The sequence below is a fragment of the Rhineura floridana genome, chromosome 2 (genome assembly GCF_030035675.1).
Source record: "Rhineura floridana isolate rRhiFlo1 chromosome 2, rRhiFlo1.hap2, whole genome shotgun sequence".
Taxonomy (NCBI): domain Eukaryota; kingdom Metazoa; phylum Chordata; class Lepidosauria; order Squamata; family Rhineuridae; genus Rhineura; species Rhineura floridana.
The window spans coordinates 8,985,918-9,012,156 of record NC_084481.1 but is presented as its reverse complement, the minus strand read 5'-3'; the positions used below and the strand labels follow the sequence as shown (position 1 = coordinate 9,012,156).

Here is a 26,239-nt window from a genome sequence, read left to right as displayed (position 1 = left end):
GCTGCATCCGTTTCTTGAAGCAGTTGACTTGGCCACAGTGACACATACACTGGTGACATCAAGGCTTGATAACTGTAATGCACTCTATGTGGGGCTGCCTTTGAAAATGGTTCAGAAATTACAGTTGGTTTAAAATGCAGCAGCCAGAATGTTAACTGGAGCACGGCGCAGGAAGCATATCACCCCTGTGCTTTATCAACTCCACTGGCTTCCAATTTGTTTCCAGGCCCAATTCAAAGTGCTGGTTCTGACCTTTAAAGCCCTAAACGGCCTTGGACCAATGTACCTGAGGGACCACTTATGCCCATATGTACCTGCCCGGGATTTAAGATAATCTGCCTCAGGTCTCCTCTGTGTGCCTGGAATGAAAGATGTTAGACTGACAGGCACATGGGAGAGAACCTTTTCAGCTGTGGTCCCCAAGCTTTGGAACACCCTACCCCAAGAAGCCCGCTCTGCTCCCTCCCTGATGGTTTTTTTCCGAAGAGCTTTTGGGAGGGACTGAGGGTAGTGTCTGACCCTGATTTTATGCCTTCTGTGTTAATTTTTACCTCTGTAGTCCCTTCAGTACCACTCCCTATGTGTGTGTGTGTGTGTGTGTAGTATTTTATGTATTTTAATGGAATTTTATGTATTTTAATTAATTTTAATGTTTTTGTGATTTTTTATTATGCACATGTTCAATTTTATTGTGAGCCGCCCTGAGTGCCCTATTATAGGGTAGAAGGGCAGGATAGAAATATTTTTAATAAATAAATAAATTTGAATGTGAGCCATTTTGAGAACCCAGTATTGGCTCTCACATAGAGTAGAACAGAATAATTCAGAAGAAATAAGTAAACTGAAGGTTTTTCTGTGTCTATTGCATTTATTACTCTGTAATAGACTTCCCTACACTAGTAGCTGAAGCAGACCATGTCAATAAAGCAACCATTAACAGACTCCTTAAAAATAATAGAATATTTACTGGGTTGTTTAATCTCAAAATGGATCTGGTTTGACTTACAGAATAGCTGGAACATTCAGTAACATTCACTAACTGGATAGATAAGTATGGGGGTATGGAATAGAATGGACGTTTTATTATTATTATTGTTGTTGTTGTTGTTGTTCTTATTTAGATTTATATCCCACCGTTCCTCCCAGTAGGAACCCAGAGCCCAAGTTAGTAGTACATTATTTCACATGTGCTCAGACAATTTTTTTGTAAAGGGATCCCCAAATCTCTCCCAAAGATAAAAACAGGGACAAAACAGAGTCAGAAATTCACCAGGCAGATTTATCAGAAAATAGGAGCTGTCCCTGGTGAATTGCCACTGTGAATATGTAATCTCTGGACACAAGTTACGTGGTGCATTACTACAATCTGACAACTGCTCCAAATTCAGGTGCTGGTAAATTCTGGCTTATCACATGGCTGCAAGGTGACTAATTCTTCACTTGGTTGTACAGGGCTTCATTATTATTATTTTGGTATCATTACTACGACAAAATGTGTGTTTGTTTTTTCTGGGGGATTTCCTTGTTCCTGGGAAAGCTGACCATTGCACCAAGCTGGCAAAGCGACTTATGGAATCTCACTCGGTCCCCTTCCTCTGGCTTGTGTGACCCCATTCACATAAATCTGCTTGAAGCATGCAGTGTCAAGAATAGCTAACTTTAGTCAAGCTAAAATGGTTCAACCAGAGACAATTCTGGGAGCTTTATGGATCCCTGGGAAGCCCTACTGATCTGCGGCTCAGTGCCAGACCGGCAATTTACAAATGCCAAGAAGCTGTAACTGATGTATGGGACCTTTTTCAGTTAAGCCCATCTTGGTATTCTCGCTGCTGAATTGAACCACTGATTCTCCTTGGCTACTAAATGACCCTCATGATGTGCTTCTTTCCAGCGGGTGATGAATAAGCAGGGCTGTGTAGTTCATATTAAATAAATCTGTGCCAAGGTGATCCAAACTGCATACCAAGAAAAGCTGAACTCCAGTTTTTGTAGTTTATTTGGTGTTTGCTAGCCAAGGGGGAAGAGCAAGGAACTATGCAAAGCCACTGGAAGTATCAATAGCTTTGGTAACTTCACCAGACATTGCCCACACAGCTGAGCCCATGTGCAACTGTTAGAAACTTACTTTTTAAAAAATAAGTTTTTAGGAAGTTGGAACCTGTGTCCAATGGCATATTCTGCGCTTTTTCTGTGTTCCTGTAGAACATGGGCACTCCCACCGACCTGTATCATTGCTGATTTATGTTGGAAGGAAAACATCAGCAAAACAGTGTCACTCCTTTCTGATGTTTGGATGCTGATTGTGGCAATGCAATGAATCTACAGTGCATGAGCACTGTCTGAAGCTGTATTGCACTGGATGTCACCCTTGTGTCTGATCTTTGGAACTTCAGAGCTTACAGGCTTGCTCACAGCATGTGTATATTTGGGGTGGTGGTGTCAGGGGACCGTATTTAAGGTGGTTGTTTTCCCTGGAGTGGGCAGAGAGATCTTTCTTGGTAAATTTAAGTGCCGCCTGTGGGCACAAGGGACATCACAGACTGTTGAGAGCTTGATTTTAACAGCAGGAGGAAAGTTTTAGGCCATGTAAAGGAGAGAGTTAACACGGGACAGACTTTTGTTTCAAAAAGTCACGATGACTAGAAATAACAACTTCGGGCGATGCTATTTTATTCTATCAGTGCCAGGAAACTTGAAATTAAGTGACTTTTCCTCTGAAGACAGAAATGTTGCATATCACCTGGAGCCATTTCCCTTAACATTTACAGTGACAAAATAGACTATGAGATTGGATAGGAGGTGCCTATCTCCCTGTTCTCAGATTTTAGCCTTTCTGTAGAGTTTGCCTACTAGACATATAATTTGATCAAGCTACTCTGTGCAGCATGCGTGGCAGGCAGAAGCACCACTGACATCTGCCAAGAAGAACAAAATGGTCATTTGGTTTCATTTGAGAAACCCCGGGAGATCCTAGGGCTAATTCACAGAACCACCTAAAAGCAGGAATGATCAAGTGACACACTTTTTATTGGATAAGCTTCTCTGCCATAGAAGGGCACTGTCTTTACACGAGAGCTGATATATGACACTTAGGGCTGGCCCTATCATTAGGCAAAGTGAAGCAGCTGTCAAAGGCATCTGATTTGGGGTATCATGACAGGGCAGTGCTCTCAAACTTGTTTGTTTAGAGTTTGTTCATGTCTTCCTGCTCAAAACACAAGTAGTTCTGACTGCTGCTGGGATCTTTGGTAGCATCAGAATTGCTCTGCAAGTCTCAGCTGTTTTCTACAGGGAGGAAGAGGAGGAGAGGAACTGCCTTCTCCTTGCGCTGATGCTTCTCCTATCCCTTCACAGTTTGAACATGCCAGCTATGTAAGAGCAGGCTCAAGGCTGCAGCTCTGCCTCCAAACCCAGTTGATCTCTTTGCAGCCAGTCATGACTGCTGCTGCTTCCCCTTGGCCAGTGAATGGGAACGGGAAGAGGCTCTCCAGAGATTTTTATCCCATGCCCCAAATCACTGGTTGGATCCCCCAAACAAAGGGAGAAGCAATGTGGGGCTGGCAAACTTATTCCCAATCCTGAACTTTGTGTATGTGTGTGTTAAGGGTTCATGTGTCTGTAGTATTGTGTTGACTGTATATGAGGCATTATGAGTGTTAAATGTCTGTTAAGATATATCTCTGTGTGTAAAGGCTGGGTCTGCGTCTGACTGTGTGTTAGGGGTGTACCTGTGTGATTTATGTTAAGGGTGTGTGATTGTATGTTATTCACAGAACCACCTGCTTTTGGGTCCAGTCTCAGACGCTGCTTGAATGCAGCCCCTGTGGGCTTTCTGCTAATGAGGTCCTTGGCCTGGAAAGGGTTCCCCACCGATAAACTAGGAGGAAACTGTTTGCAAAAGCCCTCAAGAGCTTTTGTATGTGCACTCCTATAAGGCATCCCAACCCCCAATAGTGTCAGCTGTTGCCTCCAGAGAGCGTTCTATTAAAATGTACATCTTGATTTTCAAAATTCAGGCTTGCTCAGCTTAGTCGCTGTCACTCAGCCTTCACTGCCTCACATCAATTTATATCTTTCACTTTGCAAACTTAGCAGTGCTTTTACTGATCAGCTTCAGGGATGCAAATAAAGGACAGTTTCCTCTTACACTTGCAGAATAGTGAAGTATTAGTGAATATCATCCTGCAGGGCAAACAGGAGAGATGTAACTCTGTTGAAAAGTAGTTAAGAATTATAGGGGAAACCTAGAAACCTAGACAAGAGTCAGAAACAGAAGCGAATTCCAGCCCCCAATATTGCTGGGCTCTTCCATTCATTTCAATGGTTGGGAGGGAAAACACAAAAGAAAAGGCTTGTGTCAGTGATATAAGCCCAAGTGTCACTGTTGCCATTTCTGATGCTCCCTGTTCTCTTATGTTTATGAGTTTCAGGCAATGTCTCATCTTTAGAGCGAAGATACATTCCGCACAATTGCATGTCCATGGAAGAAGTATTATTTTAGCCTCATCTGTCTCCACAATGCTTTGAAAGTTCCCAGCCCACACACTTGATTTCCTATGTAAACATGAAGGTTAGAAATTGACTTTTTGAGGGGAGAAAATGAAAGCTGAGAATCACAGCTAACCTGTCAATAGTATAATTATGCTTTCCTGCAGCATAACTGAAGATAAAGCTACACTACTGCTGACTTTTTTGGTTGCAGAGATCCCTAGCTGGGGATGTTTTAGGGCCAAACTAGATGTGATATTAAGCACAAAATTGGCTGGCCTTCTGTGCTTGGTTTCTATTTACTAAATAACAGCCATTAAGGTGCATGTGCGGTAGGGATGGAATGGTCTGTCAATTTCAGTTCACTCAATTTCTTATTTTTCTAATCTTAAATCCGGTTCTCCACATTTTTTCAGCAATGTGCAATTTCTTTAAAACCCTCATGAAAATTCTTTAGCATTTTAGTGCAAATTTCTCTTAATGAATACATTTTTGTATGCAGTTCTGACTAATGTACACATTTTTTGCAAGCAATTTCTTTTAATATTTTTGTATGTTATTTTCACCAATATATTCATTTTGTGCACAAGTTCCCCTAATATTTTTGTGCACACCTTCCCCTACCCTTAAATATTAGACATCATCTAATATTAAATGTTATCTTTTCGGCACCTATTGAAGGTTTTGCTCTTTCAACAAGCCTTTTAAGTTGAGACCTTACCCAATCTGCATCTGTGTTGGAATTGGTTTTTAATAGGTTTTTAAACTTTTTTTAAAAAAAAACACACATGTTTTGTACATTTTAATAGAACGCTCTCTGGAGGCAACAGGTATCCCCTTCGCTGGATGTCTTCAAGCAGAGGCTGGACAGCTATCTGCGGGAGATGCTCTAGCTGTGGATTTCCTGCTGTGAGCAGGGGGTTGGACTCAATGGCCTACAAGGCCCCTTCCAGCTCTATGATTCTATGATTCTATGATTAACCATTTTAAAAAAGATGTCTTGAAAACTTTAAAAAAATGTTTTTAAAGATGTTTGTTTTGTTTTAATGTATTTTAGTCTGTTTTTATGATGTTTTAAAGAGTTTTTAGTGCTTTTGTTTGATGCCCTGGGCTCCTGCTGGGAGGAAGGGTGGGATATAAACCAAATAATAAATAAATAATATTTTTGTAAACATTGGTGGGTTGGCAAATTGCACTGCAAAGTTCAAATAAGTGTTCATTTTGATGGATGGCTGTGTTTCAGTTCTCTTATTATTACGGAAAGTGCAAATTTGATAGATTTGGCTTGAAATGCCAAATTGAATTGAATTTGTCTCCTATCCCTAATGTGCGGTGGTAGTGATGGGATTCAGATCTGGATGGTGGTGTCCTGTTCCCCACATGACAATCCAGATGTAAATCCCACCAATTCTTGCCACTGCTGTGTTCTTAGTACCAGTGCCAGCTTTTTCCCTGGAGCAAATAGCAGCTGAAGCAGAGGTAGGGGTGTGTGGAATCTGAACCTGTGCTGCATCAAGGGCAAAAGATTAAATGTCCTCTCTGCCACACCAGGATGCTGATCTAGATTGCTCCCCCTGTGGCAGCTAATTAGTAAAGAAAAACCAAGCGTATGAGGGCCAATTACATACTTTGGTTTTGGCCCATAGATCTAACACCTTCACACTTACAGTGCAGCCAAAAAGCAACTCCATGTGGCTGCTGTAAAGTTTAAAATGTTCTACCTACATGAGCCAACCTATATGTACACAGTACATACCAGCACAACTTCCACTTGGACCCATCATTGATGGTGCACTAGTATGCGCCCACATACCCTGGTGCAATGAAACAAGGACCTTTTCAATATTATAGTAGCTATATGTGTAGTGGCTGAGGGCTTTGGGGAGGCACTGCATATGGGAGGGTGTAATAACGAAATGAGTCCCCAGATCAGCCTTTTACTTCAGTTCACCACCATGGCTTGCTGGGATTAGCCCACTGTTCTCTCACACATGCTTGAAATCAAACTGCCAATGCCCATTTTTGGGGTGTATGTGGACAGGATGGATCAATGTTAATTTCCAGTTTCTCATATTTGCAAACTTGCACTCAGTTCACACCATTTCTACAGCAGCTGGCAATTAAAATAAAAAAAAACTTCACATGAGCATTCCTTCCAATTTCCTCTAATATATGTAAGCATTTTGCCTTGATACATTTGTTTTTGCAAGCAATTTCCCTTAATATAATGTTTTTTTAAAAAATTCCACAAATACAAGCATTTTTGTCTGCACCTTCCCCTGATACACACTTGTTTGGACACATTTTGTTCTTGTTGGAGAAGCATTGCAAAATTCAGAGATGTATGAATTTTAAAGAATAGCAGCACTTTGGTTAAAGAAGTACAAATTAGGAAGATTCACATTCAAATGAGAAATGGAATTAATTTCTCCACCATCTTTACAAGTAAGAGGCAGCTAGAAAAAAAAGCAAGAATGACCTGGCACTTATTTTTCTTTACAGAACAAAATACTATGCTTTCTTATGGAGGTGTCCCACATAATCTGGTTTAGATTGCTTCATAGTAAACCCTGGAGAACTATTTGACTCAGTTTAGCTATCACCTGATGTTGCAGTTGTCACATGAGAAAAATGTAAATGTAAATTAGGTACCAGATCCTGAAAGATGGCAGGCCTGGAGGGGGAAAGATGATGGCCTTTTAAAAAAATGAATCTTCAGGTTAGGAATATTACACTCAACAGCTTTCTGCATTAACCTTACTGCTACACAGCTTTCTGCTCTTGGCCATTTATAATTAAGAAAGGCATAAAAATCAATCTCAGCGTATTGAGAGGAAATTATGAGCCACTTAAAGGCCACAACAGTTTTGCAAGAAGGCAAGCCAAACTGCTTAGTGCAGAGAGCGTAGGGCAAAATGCTGAAGGGCTCTTTCTTATCCACAAAATGACTGCTGTTAGCATAAAATTCATAAGGAACAATCTTTCTAATGGGGATTTGCATCAAACATTACTCTCTTGGGATATCTTTTGATACTATAGCTCTGATAATGATATTGTCAAGACTCTGCCACAGTCACATATTAGTTCAGACCTATCATGAATATATTGTCTGCTCCAATCTTCAGCTTTAGAACTAATAAGAGAGTGCCTCTGAGTGTATTCAGAGTGTATTTTCTTCCCCTTTGAATTCTGATATGAAAATCAAAACTCACAAAAATTCAACTTGCTCTTAGAAATAATCACTTGTAGATCATCAAGTGAAGGTCCTTTCCTGATGAGCATCTTACTGTGATATGCCTGTATGGTGCTTATTCATTTTTTTAGAAGATTCAGATTCAGATCCTGGCAGCACTTCTGTGGCAAGGACATTGCCATTTCAAGCTAAAAAGTACAGTGCCCTGTTTACTCAGAAAATGTGAACTTCCAACAAGGTGAATGATTATGGCAGTGAGTGAGTTCTCTTTGGTGAATGGTTGTACTAGCATGAACTGCACTGGATGGCAATTCTGCAACAATGGATATGAGTATACGAGTGCTTCATATCCACCTATACTCTTTTTTCTTACATCTAAAATAGTATTCAGGCTGCAGTCCTAAACACACTCGCTGGGGTGTGAGCTCCGCTGAACAAAGTGGGAATTCCTTACACGTAAACGTGCATAGGATTGCACTGTCCCTCTAAGAATCATACAACACAGTATTCTTCTAGAATCATTTAAACAAACGCCAAAAATGATGAAAGGCACAGTCCCATCATCCATGGGAGGATATCCCAGGGACCATAGGATAGAGATCTCCTTCCTTCTCCCTGCTAGGGAAATCCTCAGCCTCCCTGTGGCAGGCACAGGATTCTCTGCTGCCCTTGCTGCTCCAACAGCATTAATGGCAAAAAAGGGGTGTTCCAAGGGGCGGATCTGGAGATGGCATACTTATTCCCGATTTCCATTAGGACTACGGGGGGGGGGGAGAGAGAACTGCTTGGAAGAAGAAAGGGTGGAAAGGATAAACAGTGTCCCCTCCTGTTCTACCCCGAGGGCATGAGCTCACTCCATAGCTGCCACAAACAGCAGCCTTCACCACCTTCTCCTCCTCCTCTCTCTCTCTCTCTCTCTCTCTCTCTCTCTCTCTCTCTCTCCCATAACACTGATCAAAGCAAAAAGTGTCATATAACAGAGAGGCCTTGTGATTTGGCAGTTCCTCCACTTTCTATTTTCCCTTCCCCACCTCTTTCAGATTCCTCAGCCAAAGCATCATGGCTTTCCTGGGCACTCCTCCATAGCAAGACCACATCTCTCACAATGCTTAAAAACATGATCACTGCTGTCTTCCCATCAGCAATTTTACCCATGTAGGAGGAGGCACAGCACTGCTAAGTGGAGCGAGCATGATATGAAACACACTGAAAGGATTGTGTATTTTTTTCATTTGGATAGGCCCTTTTTACCTACCTCTCTTTCTAATCTGTCCTAATACAGCAATTGTCAAAGTTGTTACCCAAAGCTTCTGCCCTAGATATGCAAACCTTTTTCTAATGAAGAATATATGACATCATACAAAATTCAAAATAATCTGTAGGAGGAGGCTATGTTAGGACCAGTTTTTAAGTACAGTAGGGCCCTGCCTGTCCCCACGTTCCAGCTGATTGTGCACTACAGCCCCCACCGAAAAGCGAAAACCACCAGAAAGTGGAGCCCTACCCAGCTGGAGTGTGCGAGCTCCCTGCCCTGCAGCTGATTGCATGATCAGCTGTAACATGGGGAGCTCGTGCGCTCCAGCTGAGTAGGGCCCCACTTTCCGGTGCTTTTCACTTTTTGGCGGGGGCCTGGAACGGAACCTACTGTGTGAGTGGGGCCCTACTGTAATGACAGAGAGTGAATGCTTTGGTTCATTTTCTACCTGCAAGTCCATAATGTGGAAATTATAGACTCACAGGGCTAGAAGGATTATTGATTCATTAGGAATGTGCCCCAATTTATGGAGCCTTCAATTATAGGGTTAAATCATCCTCCATAGAACCCAATAATGTGCATTTACTTTTGAGCGATTCATGTTGAAATTAAGGAGACTTACTGTGTGTAAATATGTTTAGGAATAGGGTTTTTAATTAGAAGCTTTACAGATCAATTATAGGCATATTGACAGCACAGATGGAGCTGGGTTTTGTGGTTAATCGTGGGCAAGAGAACAGAACTGGAGACAGTGTCGTGTCAGACATGCACAATTCCATGGCTGTGCCCTTAGGCTGGAGGATGGTAAGAGAGCAATCTGCCTCGGTACTTCATGCATTTTCAGACTACATCTTATGGCCATGACAGCAGAAGCAGCAAAGCCCCTCCAGCTCCTCCCCTCTCTCTCTCCCATAACACTGAATAAGGTGAAAAGTGTTATATAATTGATAGAAGCTCCAATTTACTAGATGGCCTTACGCCTCAGGTAGAGATATCACTGAAGTTTGCATCCCTTGGCTTGAATGTGAACCTTAACAACTCTTACTGTTCACCTTTACCCTACCAGTAACACTGGGCATTTTGTACTGTTATGGGAGGTGTGCCAAGCATCAGAAGCACTAGGAAATGCCATTTTCCCCAACATATCTGCTGAACAACAGGGAGTGATTGGGACCCTGTTATACTCCAGATAGTGTCACTGAGATTTGAAAAGGACCAATAGGTATTGAATAAACAGAACTATTTTGCTGAGTCTAGTTATGAATTGAATCAGCACATCACCAGTGTGTCACCTATCACTCTTCTTAACTGAAAAGCAATAAAAATCAGTTTCTGGTCCTTGTGATTGCTAAGGTACGTAATAAAATGTTCATTCTATATCAGCTATAACATCAGGGCTTGACCATTTCTGTCTTCTCTCTGTTTTGAGCGCCAGTCATGTTCTCCAATCCATATACCACATTCCACGAGCCTAACAGCTACCACACACCTCTACTTTGCCTTAGCCACTCCCTTGCTATTATCTACTGTTTCTGCAACTCATCCATGGATCCTCTGCAAAAGCAGGCCTTCCAGGGAGTAAAAGCATAACACCACTTGGCATCTTGATCTCTGCAAGATTGTACAGTGAAGCATGTGTTACACTGCCATCGGGATCTATTATCCTGGCATCATATACAGCAATGAATCAGATTGCTCCCAGCACCACTAATTCACAAACTTTGTGTGAGGCTACACTTAGGAATCTTGGTTCTCCTATTAGAGTTAAGTTTCTAATTTGTGTACAGGAGATTTTTTAAAAAAAACATTTTTTTTTCTTTTTCTTTTTTATTTATCGAAAGCTTACCATTTTTGCAGACTGGACAACACTGTTCTGGTTCATAGACTGGGTTGACACATTCAGGAACGGCACAGTCTGCTACAACACAGTGAACTTCATTGCTGGGCTCACAGCGACACCATTCACATGGAGAGGGCTAGGAACAAAGCTCAAATTAGCCCATTTTTCCCTTCTAGTAGCTCCATAAGTTAGTATACTGTATTCTCAAGACATAAATTCCACGTAACTTATTCATCACACGTAATGGACAGCATGGCACATGCATATAATGTTACAAAAATGAGCTTCACTCTGTCGACAATAGTTCCGATACTTCATGCTTATTTCCAAGGAGCCAAAAAGGTTCCACAGGAAGGAAGGGTCACATCCATGCTTGTAGACAAGAATAGTCCTTCCTTCCCCTGCCAGGAACTGGCACGACTGACCTGGTAAAGGGTGCCAGGTGACCTAGCAGATAATACTTTGCCAGGGGCCACCTCAAACCTGGAAATGTTCATTTTTGTTGTTGCTGAAATGCACCTCAGTGTACTTCTGACTACTCATTCATAAGTCTATTTTGCATCCAAGTTCTGACACTTGAAGGCTGGTTTTTAAGACTCCAGGGAATTGTGCACTCCCTGAGCAAGTCAACAGGGCCATTGCTTAGCTGTTCGACACAAAAATCATCTCTCATTGAACATGCACATTCCAGTATGAAAACTGAAATTCACAAAAGGTTGGCTCAGCTCTACAGGCGTTGTTAACTTCTTGGTTATTTGTGGAAATGATATCTGTCATAAAAACCGCCGCATTTGCTGGTACCAGAGCTTTCCAAACATGGTTTTGTCAGATCTAGCCCCAAGTAAGTTTCATAGGATGGAAATTGGTTACTCAGCTTGCAGTGCTCTCTGCCCGGAGTCTTTGGATCTTTACTGCCTCCCAAATCCTTCCGTTTATTTTGCAGAGATACTACTTCTCATCTAAATTCTTGTGGCTACGCCTGCTGCTTTGCAGGAAGATAAGGCACCTCAACTTTACCCCAACCCCTCACACCTTTTCAACTCATTTCCTGCACCTATTTCCTGGGAAGAGGAATCATATGCTTCACACAGGGTGAAAAAATATTTGCTTCCAAATTTATGTTTGCACGTAGCACACAATGCAACTCTATTTGATGTGCAAATCTGACATTTAGACTTAACCACACATGTTAAGTGCTCCAGAAGGGGGGGGGTGTCATTCTCTCTGGAAAATCTCACCACATGTAGTTTTTTTTCTTGTGTCCATTCTGGTTTCTTTCATCCTTGAGGAATTAGCCACTAATATAATGTGCTCTGTTTATAGAAATATGTGATTTCTATATGCTCATCCTAATTTTTAAAGGGTCTGTTAACTACAGATGGCAATGTACCAAGAGCTTCTTTGCACAATCAAGTTCCAGAGCCTATCTCAGGCTAGTTATATAAGGATCCCAGTCTGCCTTATCTACCTTATAGAAGTAATAGCTCTACTATTTTTTTATATGTGCACTTATCCAGTGTAGTGTGTTGTGTGCGGGAAGGGAAAAACTCTGTGTTTCAAATCCTTGCACAGCTATGAAGCTTGTTGAGTGACCATGATCATTAACTCCCAGCTTAACCTACTTCACACTCTTGTTGTGAGGGTGCTGTGATCTACCCAATATTGCACAGATCTCACTGGGAAAGGCCAATCCAGAAATGACATTGTTATTCCAGCTGATTGCACTGTTGCAGCTCCCCCCTCCCCATCTAGACAAAGGATCTAGATGGCAATTATACAGCCACAAGAGTGGCTGTATACTATAGTCAGTAGGGATTTTTCGCGTTCTACCATGTTAAATGAAAATACCACCCTCACCCCTTTCTGGTGCTTTCTGTAGTTCCAATTCAAAACAAAAACATACAAGTCTTATACTGTTGGATTCAGAATCGCTTGCTCTACAACTCTACAACTTTTCTTGGCGATACACAACCCCCCCACAGAGAATTCACAGGTTAAAGTGAAAAACGGGAGGGAAAAAAACTAGAAGCCGTCTGGACTTTTTTTTTTGAGAAATTGACATAATCTGTTGAAATTCATTAAAAATCAGAGATGACTGTAAGGTATCCCTAATCAAATCCCTGAGCTTGCCCCATACACAGTACTTCATCTGTAGTAGGTTTAAATTTAAAAAACAGCATGGTCTAGTTTTAATTAATTTATTAAAAAATGCATTACAGTGTATCATAACATACCGCATGGGTAGAATTCTTTTGTTTCACTCTCACTCCCCCCTCCCCTTCCAGTTAACTTGGAGGAAGCAGGGGAAGTCTGCTCCTGTGATTGGTGGGCAACAGACATGTGACTCACACAGGCCTTCTGCTGAGCTTGCTCTGTGTGAGGAAGCAGGTGAGAGAGATAAAATGGCCGATGGAGGGAGAAAGCAGCAGCAGAATGGAGGTGAGTGGGAAAGAGTAAAAAGAAAAAAGGGGGGGAGCTTTCTTTCTGTTCTTCTCCAGTCCTGTTTTAAAGCAATTAGGCTGGGCTTACTTAGGTATTACACTTTTTTTATTATGTAGGAAACTAATACTGATTTGTTTAAAATTAATACTGATTTTTTGCAATGCCCGACTGATTTGACAATAAACTATTATATGGGCTGTGTGTATTTGTACATCTGCAGTATATGTGTGTGTGTGTGTGTGTGTGTGTGTGTGTGTGTGTGTGTGTGTGTGTATGGAGTCTTTCCAACAACCCTGTCATTGGGTTGGTGATTGGAAACCAAGGCAACTCACAATAAGAAATAAATCCCTTTAAAATCCAATAACCGTAAAGCAAGAATAAACAGTTGGAAAACAGCCTAAAGAGGCATGATTCTGAATTTTGGGTTGGGCGAATGAAGTTTATTTATTATTTGATTTATATCCTGCCCTTCCTCCCAGTAGGAGCCCAGGACGGGAAACAAAAGTACTAAAAGCACTTTAAAACATCATAAAAAACAGACTTTAAAATCTATTAAAACATCTTTGAAAACATTTTTAAAAAGCTTTAAAGAAACATTTTTTTTAAAAAAAGAAAAGGCTTTAAAACATATTAAAAAGCAATTCAAACAGACTCAGACTGGGGTAAGGTCTCAACTTAAAAGGCTTGTTGAAAGAACAAGTTCCTTATCACTTGAGGCTGTAGTTCTCTGCACACTTCCCAGTTTAGTAAGCCCCATTGAATACATTGGGACTTGCTTCTGAGTAAACAAACATTGGATTGCACTATAAATATCTTTATAGATTGTGTAATTCATAAACATATTTGATAGTCATGTTTATATAAATATTTCTTCATACTGTGTCCCAATAAGTATTTGATTTCACACTATGGATGTAGATGATTTTTTCCTCTACATTTTAAGTGTGCCCTCCTTGGGGTGGTCATGGTACTCTGTTGTTTTCATCCTGAGGGGAGGATAGGCTGAGAGATGGTGAGTAGCCCATGGTCACCCAGTACACTTTATAGCTCATTTCCATTTTGAAAAATTAATTAAAATGATTTACATGCAGGCAAAGTTGATTAAGTAGATCAACACATTTAAAGCACATCCACCTCACATTTAAAGAGCATGACTTCCCCTAAAGAATCCTGGGAAGTGTAGTTTCCTCCTCACAGTTATAGTTCTCACCACCCTTAACAAACTAAAATTACCATGATTCTGTGGTGGGATTCATGTGCTTCAAATGTGTGTTGAATGTGCTAGAAATAAATGGCGTGGATCTGCCCTAGATGTGATGTGCATTCAAGAGTGAATTGCAAAGAACAATTTTAAAAGGTACTTTTTTAAACAGGGGGAGGGTTGTAGCTCATCGGAAGGACATATGCTTTGCATGCAAGGTCCAAAATTCAATTCCTGGAAAAGACTATTGCCTGGAATCCTGGAGAGCCAGTGCTAGTCCATGTCATCAGTACTCAGCTAGATGGTACGAAATGGCCTGAGTCAGTATAAGGCAGGTTCCTTGGTTCCTAAAAGTGGGAAGAGACTCAAGGGCCACAGTGACTCCAACATTTATTTATGTATTTTTATTTACAACATTTATATACCGCTTTATTGTAAAAAATCTCAAAGCGGTTTACAGAAAGAATTAAAACAATAAAATTATTGGCAAAAGCGTTAAGGACAGATATTTAAAAGCATTCAAAATAATAAAACCAACAATGAGTTAAAAACAGATTTAAAAACACAATAACTTCTACATGCCTGGAGAGGCTTGCCTCAAGAAAACTGATTTTAGCAGGTGCTGAAGGCGTCTGCCTAATGTCAATAGGCAGGGAGTTCCAAAGCATAGGTGCTGCCACACAAAAGGACTGATTTCTTACAAGAGCAGAACAATTATGTGGCACCCATAACATGGAAAGCACCGCTTGAACTTGGCTGGTAGCAAATCAGCAACCAATGCCGATTTCAGAGCAGAGGCGTAATGTGCTGATAGGATCTCACTCGTGTCAGCAATCGTGCTGCAGCATTCTGCGTTAACTGAAGTCCCGAGGTCGCGTTGTGCTGCATGGGGATTTCTGTGACCTTGGCTGACTGGCTCTTAGGATTTTTTTAGTTTGGGTTTTTGGTTATGAATCCTGACTGGTTGTGGGATGCTGAGTTTTCTGCCTTACTCATAGGAATCTTGTTGTGGTTGGTATGGTATTGCATTTAGGAAAGTGTTACTGCCTTTTGTCTTGTAGTTTTTTCTATTTGCATTTCACCTATCTTTAACCTCACTGTGTTACAGCCACAAAAGCAACAGCAGTGGTTCCATGTGCTCAGGGCAACCCCCTTAAACCCACTGGTGATGCACCTTGTTGGTTGCATGACAGTTTGCCCAATAGTGGTAAAAGAGAATTCACATATTTGGAAGTGTGGCTGCAACTGTTGTTCCCAAGCTGCTGCCTATGAAAGTAGACCAAACCACGTGTGTTTTCTCTCTGTCCATTATTGCTCACTGGAATTGGGTTGGCTGTCAAAGTGAGTTTATAGCAGCCCACAGGGTAGACAGAAAGGGTAGAGAATCTTCTTACTCTTACTCATTTCTCAGACCTCTTTCTGAAGGGTCAAATCTGTTAAGAATTTTGGAGCAGCCATGTTAAAAGATACGGGCAGGGCACTGCAGGCAGGGGGTTGCCAACTCTGTTTGGATATGGATGTCTTTGCAAAGGATCCATAGTCAAGGTTTACCAACATCACAATCCATACTATATCTACTCAGAAGTAAGTCTTGTTGAGTTCTATGGTGCTTAGTCCATTAGTAAGTGTGTTTAGAATTGCTGCCTTCGGGGACATCCATCTTTACTCCTGAGTGTTCCCATCTAACATCTCCACAACACTAGGCTCCTTTCTTTCTACAATGGCCTTCTGGTGACTGGCCTGGGGGCACTTAAACCCTTCTTGCTGAAAGCAAATGGGCTAGATTAAATGTTCCCTACCCGGGCTTCATATTTTAGCTAAGATTTCTATCTTAATTTCCAATCAGAAAATTTTTTTTTTATTGTATGCTCTAAACAACTGTGATTGATGCTTAAGGTATCATGCTTAATGGCAGCACTAGGACCCATCCCTGTGACATCACTCAAGCACACCCCCTGACATCACTCAGGAGTACCTCCTCTGGCCCGCCCCTGAAACTTCAGGGTTTGGGATGCTTCTGACCTGGCAACCCTAATTCCTGCCTTCCATTGTTCTTAGCCAATGAAAGACACCACAGTTGTTCTGGAAAAATGAATAATTTTAGTTTGCTTGCCTGCTGCATCTGCAGAATCTAGCAGGTTAGAAAACTGCACATGCCCACTTGATCAACACATGCAGCTGCTCCACCCATTACCCATACAATTTCTGGTTGCGTCAGCAAGGAGAAGCAGCTTTCATCTCAGTTGCCTGTTTCTCAGGATATGTGTCTTAAGTGGTGAATGCAATGGGAGGGTCTGCCTGTCATCATGGAGGATGGAATAAAAGGGTTTGATTCCACTAAACACTCCCTCCCCTGAACAGATACAAGATATAAAAGCAAACCTCTCTGTAGAAAAGGCAGTGATACTAGCATTTGCATTTTTCAGCCCTGTACTCACCTTGTTAAATGGTGCTTACTCCTAAGTAAAGTTGCATTGGAATGCAGCCTCACTCACCCTGTTGCCTGACAGAGCCTCTGTTCAGCAATTCAGAAAAGGCTAAAAAGTATTTTTTGATACATACCCTTCTTCAAAATGACTGGCAGGCATCTCTCCACCAAAGATCACCCTACTTCCATGTCCCCAGGGATGGATGTGTGTGTGTGTGTGTGTGCACGTATACCTACACACGTGTATATATATACATACACACAGAGGCGCTCCCTCTCTCTATGCATATATTCAATGCAGCGGGAGGTGTAACCTTCCCCCCCTTAAGGAATGGAACAGCTACCCTGTCTAATGCTACCACAGCTTGCCAGGTCTCTAGAATTCACTGCATTTTTATTTTCTTTTTAAAAAAAGAGGTGCCAGCACCCAGGTCTCCATCATGTTCCAGCCTTTATCACAGAAGGCTCCATTTCCCCTCTCCCTGATCGGATAAGTGAGAATCGGTGTACTAAAGACACTTCTTACATGCTCAGACATGCTCCCTTTAGATAAGATGATTGACAGAACTGATAATATTGGAATCTTGATTTCTATCTGCGTTAAAAGTTGTATGATTTTTATAGTGCTGCATTGACTTGTTTTATGTTTGTTGTGTTTGTATTGTTTTTACATTGATTGTGCATTTTTATTGTTTTTATATTTGTAAGCTGCCCTGAACTCCATTTTTAATAGTGGAAAGGCAGGATATAAATCCTCTTAATAAATAAATATTCCATAATAGGCATTTAAGGTTGAAAAGGAAGGATTTTTTTAAATCTTCAAATCCTCCCCCAGTTTTTGGTGGTAATTGTTAGGCACAAAACAAAACTGGACAATGCAACTTTTAATATGATTATTTTGCCTAATCAGGACATTATTTGCATACTATGCAAATTATGCAACTAATTTATAATTTGCATAATATGCAAATCAGCCTGCCCGGATTTGTGGAATTGGAATATGGCAGCCCTACATGTGACTCACACTGGCCTTCTGGTGAGCGTTGCTCTTCCCTCGTGCTCTGTGTAAGGAAGCACAAGGGAGGAAATGGACAGCCAGACAGTTAGGAGAGAGAAAAATGGATGGTGGAGGGAGAAAGGCACAGGGCAAGGATGACGGAGAAGGCAGCAGCAGAATGGAGGTGAGTGACAGTGACGTGTGTGTGTTCCCACCCCCGCAGTCTCCCACAGCCTGCTCTTTCCGCTGGCTCAATCGTCCTGCCACCCCCCACCCCCTATCCTTAAATGGGTTTATAAATGACAAAAGCTCAAATACTTTTTGTTTGCAGTGTGTGTGGCTGTTTGACCTGTGCTCATAACATTGTTGTAGTTATTTTGAGATTGTATGAGACTCTTTGTTTGTAACACTTTAATCCTGAATTTAGCTCTTGGATCTTAAATCTCTCTCTCTCTCTCTCTCTCTCTCTCTCTCTCTCTCTCTCACACACACACACACACACACACACACACACACACACACACACACACACATATCATTAGTATATGCATAGTGCAGCAGTGGGGAGGGGTGGATATAGTGCTGGAGAATGCATAGGTTGGGTTAGGCTTTATTATTGTTGTTGAGAGTTTTAATGTATTTGTATGTTTTTATTTTGTATGTCGCCCAGAGTGGCTGAAAAGCCAGCCAGATGGGCGACTAATAAATTTAATAAATATATAGGTTACAGCAGCCAAGTTACAGCAGCCCTGCAAAGTAGCCTAGTATGGCTGTACAGATATGGGGGGGGCTGAGAGGGAGTTGTGTATGACAACCCTGAAGTGTAATCCAGTGTTGTTCAGTCTCTTGGTTTCGTGTTTTTTCTTTTTCTTTTTGAAAGAACTTTTAAATTGACTGTAGCAGCAGATTTATTTCTTTAATTTATTAAATTTATATCCCACCATTCCTCCTAGAAGGAGCCCAGGGCGGCAATGGGTGGAAGGATCATTGCTTTCCCATTCATGGGAGAAAAGTAGAGGCTTCTTGTGTTTGGGTTGATGCTGGTGGTATAAATCCTTAAATGGGTTTATAAATGACAAATGCTCAAATGCTTTTTGTTTGAAGTGTGTGTGGCTGTTTGACCTGTGCTCATAACATTGCTGTAGTTATTTTGATATTTAATGCGACTCTTTGTTTTCAACACTTTAATCTTGAATTTAGCTCTTGTTTAATCTTAAATCTCTTTCACTCACTCACTCACTCACTATCTGAAATTGTGTTGAAGCCCCCATCTGAAATTAGTGCTGTGTTGGCCTCTGCCTCCCACTTTTGTGAAAGCCTTTGCTGTATAGGGAAGAGGCATTTTCCTCTTCATCTTTTGCAGAGAACAGATGCTCTTCATCAAACATTTGCAGGTGCATCAAACATTTGCAGTTAGTGTAATACCATATTACACTAATGAGGTGGCCAAGTGGTTTTTCTGTTTGTGACCAGTAGTGCAAATTAAAAAGTGCAGGGTCTCTTCATGATAGTCACAGCCATGCCCCTTCTTCTTTTCTTCCTGCTGGGTTGAGAATAAGATCCTTTTTAATGCATTCTCCTATAACAACAGATGTCCCTAGCTCAGTACTGACTGACAAGGTTTCAGATAAGGATCTCTCCCAGCCCTAATTGGAGATGCTGGGTATTGAATGTGGGGACTTTTGCATGCAAAGCAGTTCTGTGACACTAAGCCATGACCCTCTTGTAAAAGTAAAGGCATTCTTGATGGTAATATAACATTTAAAATACACTGTTACTGCTGGTGCTAACTTGCACAGGATCCCATCTCTTACCTCCCGGTTTAAAAAGCAGGGAAATTCACTAATAGGCAAAAAACCTTGCGGTTTAAGAATGTACCTATAGCCCACAGCTATTTCTATCAAACTTTAAAAAGCAGGGAAATTGGGCAGCTATAGTGAATGCACCAGGGGAGCAGGAGACCTGACCTCCTCTCTGAGATATTGGACTGCCCTACAACTTGGTCAGAGTGCAAACACCATTTGGGTTGGTCTTTCACAGTCCAATCCACTTCCTGTGTAGCTTGGAAGAATTTGGTAACATGTGCCTCTGAGCATATGGTGAGTGGTGGCAACACCTGCAATCAGCCCAAATAATAGGAAGAAGACACATGCTGTGCTGATCTTGTTTTAGCAGGGAGGAAGCAACAATATTAAGACAGTTGATAGTGTTCAGATGGTCACTTTGAATATGTCTGATTTCCTTTGCAATTTTAGTGACGTTTCCTATAGGAAATCATTTTCTTTTGTTTCTATTTCTGTGAATATGTGAAGTACAGCAACACTCCCTGCTAAAACAAGATCAGCACAGCACATGTCTTCTTTCTATTATTTGGGCTGGGAAGGGAAGAACTTGAAGCAGACTGACTTTCTTGTTCTTCTTGGGTGCTGCAAGAAGACACACACAGACAGGCAGACACACACTGCCGGAGGTGAGTAGGGCTATGCAGAGGCAAAAGAGGGCTTTCTGGGTGGTTTGTTACCCCTATCAAACCCAGTAGCTGCTATACTGTCAAGAGCGTCTGACCACATGTAGGCTTCCTATGTGAACCAGGCCGATTTTTCAAGCACATTTTATTTCTATTAATATTGATAGAAGTAACCGCATACTTCACACTCTCCCATAGAAAGTAATGAGTATTATGAGTGCTTAACTTTGGCTGAATCATGCTCTGTATTCCTAATTGTTTCACACTTTTATGGTAAATGTTCTGGGGGTCACTATTAGCTAACTTCAGAATTGAAAGGCATGCATGATATGGCTGCTAATGCCTGTTTTAATGTGCCTTACACTGTAATTAAAACAGCTTGAACATTAGGACAACGTTCTCTGGTAGCCCTCTCTAATTACACCCAACAGCAACAGTTCACTGTGAAGAGAATTCATAACTCTTATTTCCAGAAACAGACAGTAGGAAAATGTTGCCTGCCAGCAGAAGGGCACCTCTAGCTTTTCTTTTTAAATAATAAGCCTTCATTTCCCTCATAGCATATGACATACTATATTTCTCACACAATACTTAAATATTTGCCATGGGGAAGAAAAGGCCTCATGTCCAGCCTGTTCTATAAGTTTAGCTGAGATGGCCTCTTTGCTTGCTAGGCCAAGCACATAAGTATTTAAAGAAGTACTGACAAGTGTCATGAATATGTATTTCTTGACTTGTTACCTATCCCACAGATAGGGTGGACTATCAAATGAAATAAAGAACGCTCTTTTCCAGGTTTGCAGTTCCAGATGGACTCCAGTCCATCATGAAACCCATTGTAAATTGCCTTGCGACTCACTGTATTGTCAGATCCAATCTTGGAAAAAGGTCCTGATAGCTGTAGTCTTCTTGAATATAGGAAAATCCTGGTGTGGTAATGTAGAGCATAGAAAACTCTAGTAAGAAGGCCTAGTAACCTACATAACAATTAGGGTCTGTGCATTCACCCCAAACAAGACATGAAACCAAGGCAAGGCCTTGGAGATGTTTGGAGTAAGGCAACTTTGGTCCAAGGCAATCCAAAGCAAAGTGAGCTGGCTCCTGAGGCTTTGGAGCTTCAGGGGGGCTTCTAAATTGTTTTTTTCTTTTACTGTTTGTTACATTTTTGTAACTTCCCCAAAGCTCTCCATAACTAGAAAGGCAGAGAGATCAGATGAAGCAGAGGCCGAGGCCGGGGGATAGTTCTGTGAGTGGCAGCTATAGCTTTCAGTCAGGGAATGACTTTGCCAGCGCTCTCCTTTTACTTCCAATTACTGTCCTTTTGGGAGGGAGGAAAAAAGACTGACTTTAGTGCAAAACTGAGCAAACCCCCAAATAATTATTTTTAAAAGCCTCAAATACTGCTTTTTCATTCATAACTTCCTAACCCCTGCACCATTTTTCTGAAATTGTGTGGGAAACCTAGCTTGAAGCATGTCTAAAGTTCATGAAAATTGCCCACAAAACCACAAAGATGGTTTTTTTAATTGAAAAAAACCCTCAACTTTAAAGGAACCTAGCACAAAAATCCCTGCACCTGTTTATCTGACATAGGTAGGGTTCATCTACAGTAAAAGGGCCTATTATTCCTGAACATTTCCTCAAATTATGCCAATTTTGTTTTAAAAAAAGTTATAGGAATTTATAGACTTTCCCATTGTTGTCAATGGGAAGGACATCCAATGCTTCAGAAAATGAGGCAAAGCAACCCGCTGCCTCTGATCTGAGGCAAAGTTTGAAATCTAGGCCACTGAGATGAGGCAACCTCCTATCTGAGCCAATGAGGCAGATTCCAAGGTAGATATCCCCCCTCCCCGCTGGCCCGTGTCAAAGGCCTAATATCACCATTGTTTCCGCAATTCCATTCAACTGGCAATATAGGAATAGGTATTTGGAGATTACAGGATATGTTGGCAAGAATTTGGATGGTAGTGATATTGACCTAGAAGGAAAGTTTTAGTTTGTGAGTGTGTAGGAGTTAAGAGCAGACAAATAGGGAATGCAAATCTTAAAGAAGGATGAAAATCTTCATGGGAGAGTGGAATTGCCAGCTGAATAATGGCAGCTGTTTCCACAAGTGGTGGTTCCCAGTGTTTAGCGTAACCATAGATTGTGACACAAAAACACCACCTTGAGCTCCTTGGAGAAAAGATAGGATATAAATGCAATGTATAAATAAATAATACAATGAATAAAAATGAGGACTAGAGAGGTGTATATGCATGTGTTTTAAATGGAAGCAGCAGACTGCATTCTGTGTGGGTGGTAAGAGACGCGCGTGAATATGTAGAACTCTGTTTATCAGTGATGATAATTAACAACCAAAAGACATTCAAATGGTGGAAAACGCTGAGAATGTACTAATTTGCAGTAGCTACATGCTAAACTACACCATTTTGAATTAGTATCTTGTATATGGTGTGCTTGTGGACTGATCACATGCTGTATCATCTCATGCGCTTCCTCCTTCTGCTGGCTTTGATGGAATTGTGTTTTATGCAGATACATCAGCAGGAAATTCAGAAAAATGAAACATATCAAAGTGTACATTTATACCTGTAGAAGTAGCTGTAAATATTAATGATGCTCAGAAGAACAGCAGTTCTTAAAGGGGTGTTTTTATTGTAATGGTAATTCCAGCTGGCAAATATATAGTGGAAAAGGAGTGGTGAGTGAGTTTGGGAAAAAGAATGAGATGAACCAAGGACAAAAGGGGCTCTAAAATGACAGCCAAGACAAAAGGATATAAACTGGAATAGATGGTTAAGGAAAAAAAGCCATCTACACAAGATGGCGCTTATATAAAGATATTTTAGGAGTAGAAACTTTGATGTCTGCTTTAGATTGTCTCTGATCTTGGGTAGAATAACTGGCGATTGAAAGGAATCTAGTACTCCAGAATTAGAGATTTCATAGGTGTTAAAAACTATTCAAAAAAAGATGAGTTGGTTTTATGGTTGCCAGGTTCATGGCCTGAGACTGATCCTGTATCTTTAGGAGAAGAGAAAGTCAGCCAAGTGCAGGTGTTCTTGCAACATTGTAATGGGAAAAACCACAAGGTGGAATTCTCCCTTCCCCTTGCACAGCAGAAGACCTCTTGGAGGTCGGGCTTGGCAACCATGCTCCTTCCTCACATGAAACTGAGTACAGATAAGTAACAAAAATGGCAAACGGTGCTAGTTGTGTAGACAGCATGTGCGTACAGACTTACACTTCACTGCTGGCAGCCCATTCATTTAAGGTTGATCTAGCTTCCTTTGCCTTGCTGACAAGAACTGGCCTGACGAGGAAGGGGAAGTGTCTCTTAGTTCAGTCCAGAGCAATTTCTTCTTCCAAAGAATTTGAAAGAGTTCTTGATTTTGGCACATGTATGGAAGATGGCATTTATAGACCTACAAGCTGAGCTTGGAATGATGCTAGGTGCCTGGGAAATATAAATTTGGTGGCTGAGAATTTGGCTGAGGCCTAAAAGTTGATACTGCAATGGAATCTTTATTGTTATTGTTTTTAGCCAATGGCTGTTACAGTATGAAAAACATACGAAAGAATATATTTATAAAACATTTAAAAACATTCAGTTTCAATCTGATAAAACATGGGTATAACCCTGAACCTTTAAAAGAAAGTAATAAGAATTTATTACATTTACTACTAAGTGGATTAGGAGCACACTCAAATGAGCTCCCCATTGCTTTTAGAGCTGGTATATTTCAGGAAGGCCATTCCAATCTTTGCTGTGGCTAGTGCAAACAGGGCTACCCTGTAAGTGACAGATTTGTCTGTAACTGCCAGCAGCCATCTGATCTTACTCATCTGGCTGGCTTTCTAAAGAAGTCTGAAAAGGAAGAATGAACTTGGCCCTTGGTGAGTTATATAAAGGGCAATATAGAATATAGTGCTCTATATCACCAAGAAAACTTCCAGAGTTGTAGAGCAAGCGATTCTGAATCCAACAGTATAAGCCTTGTAAGTTTTTGTTTTGAATTGGAACTACAGAAAGCACCAGAAAGGGGTGTGTGGGGGTATTTTCATTTAACATGGTAGAACGCGAAAAATCCCTACTGACTATAGTATACAGCCACTCTTGTGGGTGTATAATACCTTCAATTTGCCCTGATCCACATACACACAGGCGAAGCTGAGTAAAAGCACACCTTACAGGGAAAAAAGTTAACTCCCGCAAATAGGCAGCCCTTTCGTGGTCCGATTTGATTTTAGCATACCAAATGGCAGACTTACAATTCTTTATATATTCAAGATCTTTTTGAGCGTCTTTACCAAAAAGTAAGTCCCTGATCTTGTGTTCGGATGCCTCCTGCATTATCATAGCTGAGGAGATTGAATAACTGAGCATCAGACATCTGCAAGATTGTACCCAACCTTCTCGGTTCTGTCGTTCCAAGAAGCATATTTTTACTAAATGGTGTTCTGGCATCATTGATAACTTTTTCCAATACATTATAATGGATTTATGTATGTGTGCTTTTAAAGAAGGGAGACCTACTTCACTCCTTAGCAGTGCGCCAGGTGTACTACGTGCTAGAGAGAGAACCTGGCGCAGAAACTTGTTTTGGATTATATCCAGTTGGTCTCTGCAATGCTCACCCCAAATTGCTGCTCCGTATAAGAGACTAACTAAAATCTTGTGCTAGCCCAAGGATACTACAATGGGAGACATTCACTTTGTTTCACTCAACCATACCATTGGTCCGTAGACCAGTGCTGCCTACTCAGAATGGCAACAGCTCTCCCAGGTCTCTGACAGGGATAGTTTCCTCACCTGAATCTAGAGATTATTTTAACTAGAGATGCCAGGGACTGAACATCAGAAGAGCCCTGCTGGATCAGACCAAAGGGCCAACTGGTCCAGCATCCTGTTCTTACAGTAGCCAAGCAGATGCCTGTGGGAAGCCCGCAAGGAGGACCTGAGCGCAAGAACACTGTCCCCTCTTCTGCTTCCCAGCAATGGGTATTCAGAGGAAATTTAACAAACAAATTATTTAGACTGCTATGCCTCTCTCCCTTTTCTCTGATCTGACCCTTCTTTCAGGGGTTCAGACTGAACTTGCCCCTCTGACTGCTACTTATTCCTGTCTCTCACCACCAGCAAGCTTACTGCCTCTTCTGTCCTCCTGATTTTTTTTCTTTCTCCCTCTCATTCTTTCCCACCGCTTGCTTCTGCTGCTTTTCTTTTCATTTGGACATCCCCAGCCTCTGTCCCCCATCCTAAAGAGAAGGCTTGAATAGAAGCAACTTCCACTAAAGTAAATCCACCATTGGATATCCACAGCCCTGCATATAAAACAAAACATATCACTTCACACTTTAGGTAACTGATCTTCTTGATGATAGATTTCAGAAACTATTTGGGTTCTTAATAATGGTTCCCTCACACACCCCACCTTCTTTAATGAACTGCATTATAATCAGCTATTCTATTCAACGTTACAAGAGACAACAGGCAGCTTCAGTTCCTGTAAGGCAGGGCCTTGCCAGTGGAGAATTACAGATAGTTTGTAAGCAAAGGGCTGGTTTCATCTCCTGCTTTATCCTTTGCCTCTATCTATTAAGCAAACAGAGTAGCTGAATTCTACAGAAAGCTCTAAAGAAGCTGTGAGCTAGGCTGTCACCTTTCTTTTGTAATAGTGGCTAAAACAATGTAGAAACGGAATGTTCACTTGAATTTTGCAGCCTTTATGCTTTTGGGGCCTGATGTCCAAAAGATGAACATTATTGGAAATATTACCGCGGGGTTTGCATTGATCCTTAACCACCTGCTACGTTCTGCTGCAGAAGGAATCTTGTGTCAAGGACAGCAGTACAATACCATTCAAAATGGCAGTAATCAGAGGACAGAGTAATGATGCCATTTTGAACCAGACATACTAC

The 26,239-nt window shown here is 41.3% G+C and overlaps 1 protein-coding gene across 1 annotated transcript in view; it reads right to left on the bottom strand.

Moving 5' to 3' along the window:
• Positions 1–26,239, bottom strand: part of VWC2L (von Willebrand factor C domain containing 2 like) — a 141,959-nt gene that overhangs the window by 90,832 nt on the left and 24,888 nt on the right. The window contains exon 2 of the mRNA XM_061612854.1: positions 10,783–10,912. Coding sequence (XP_061468838.1) covers positions 10,783–10,912 — 130 coding nt within the window. The remainder of the gene's footprint in view (positions 1–10,782; positions 10,913–26,239) is intronic.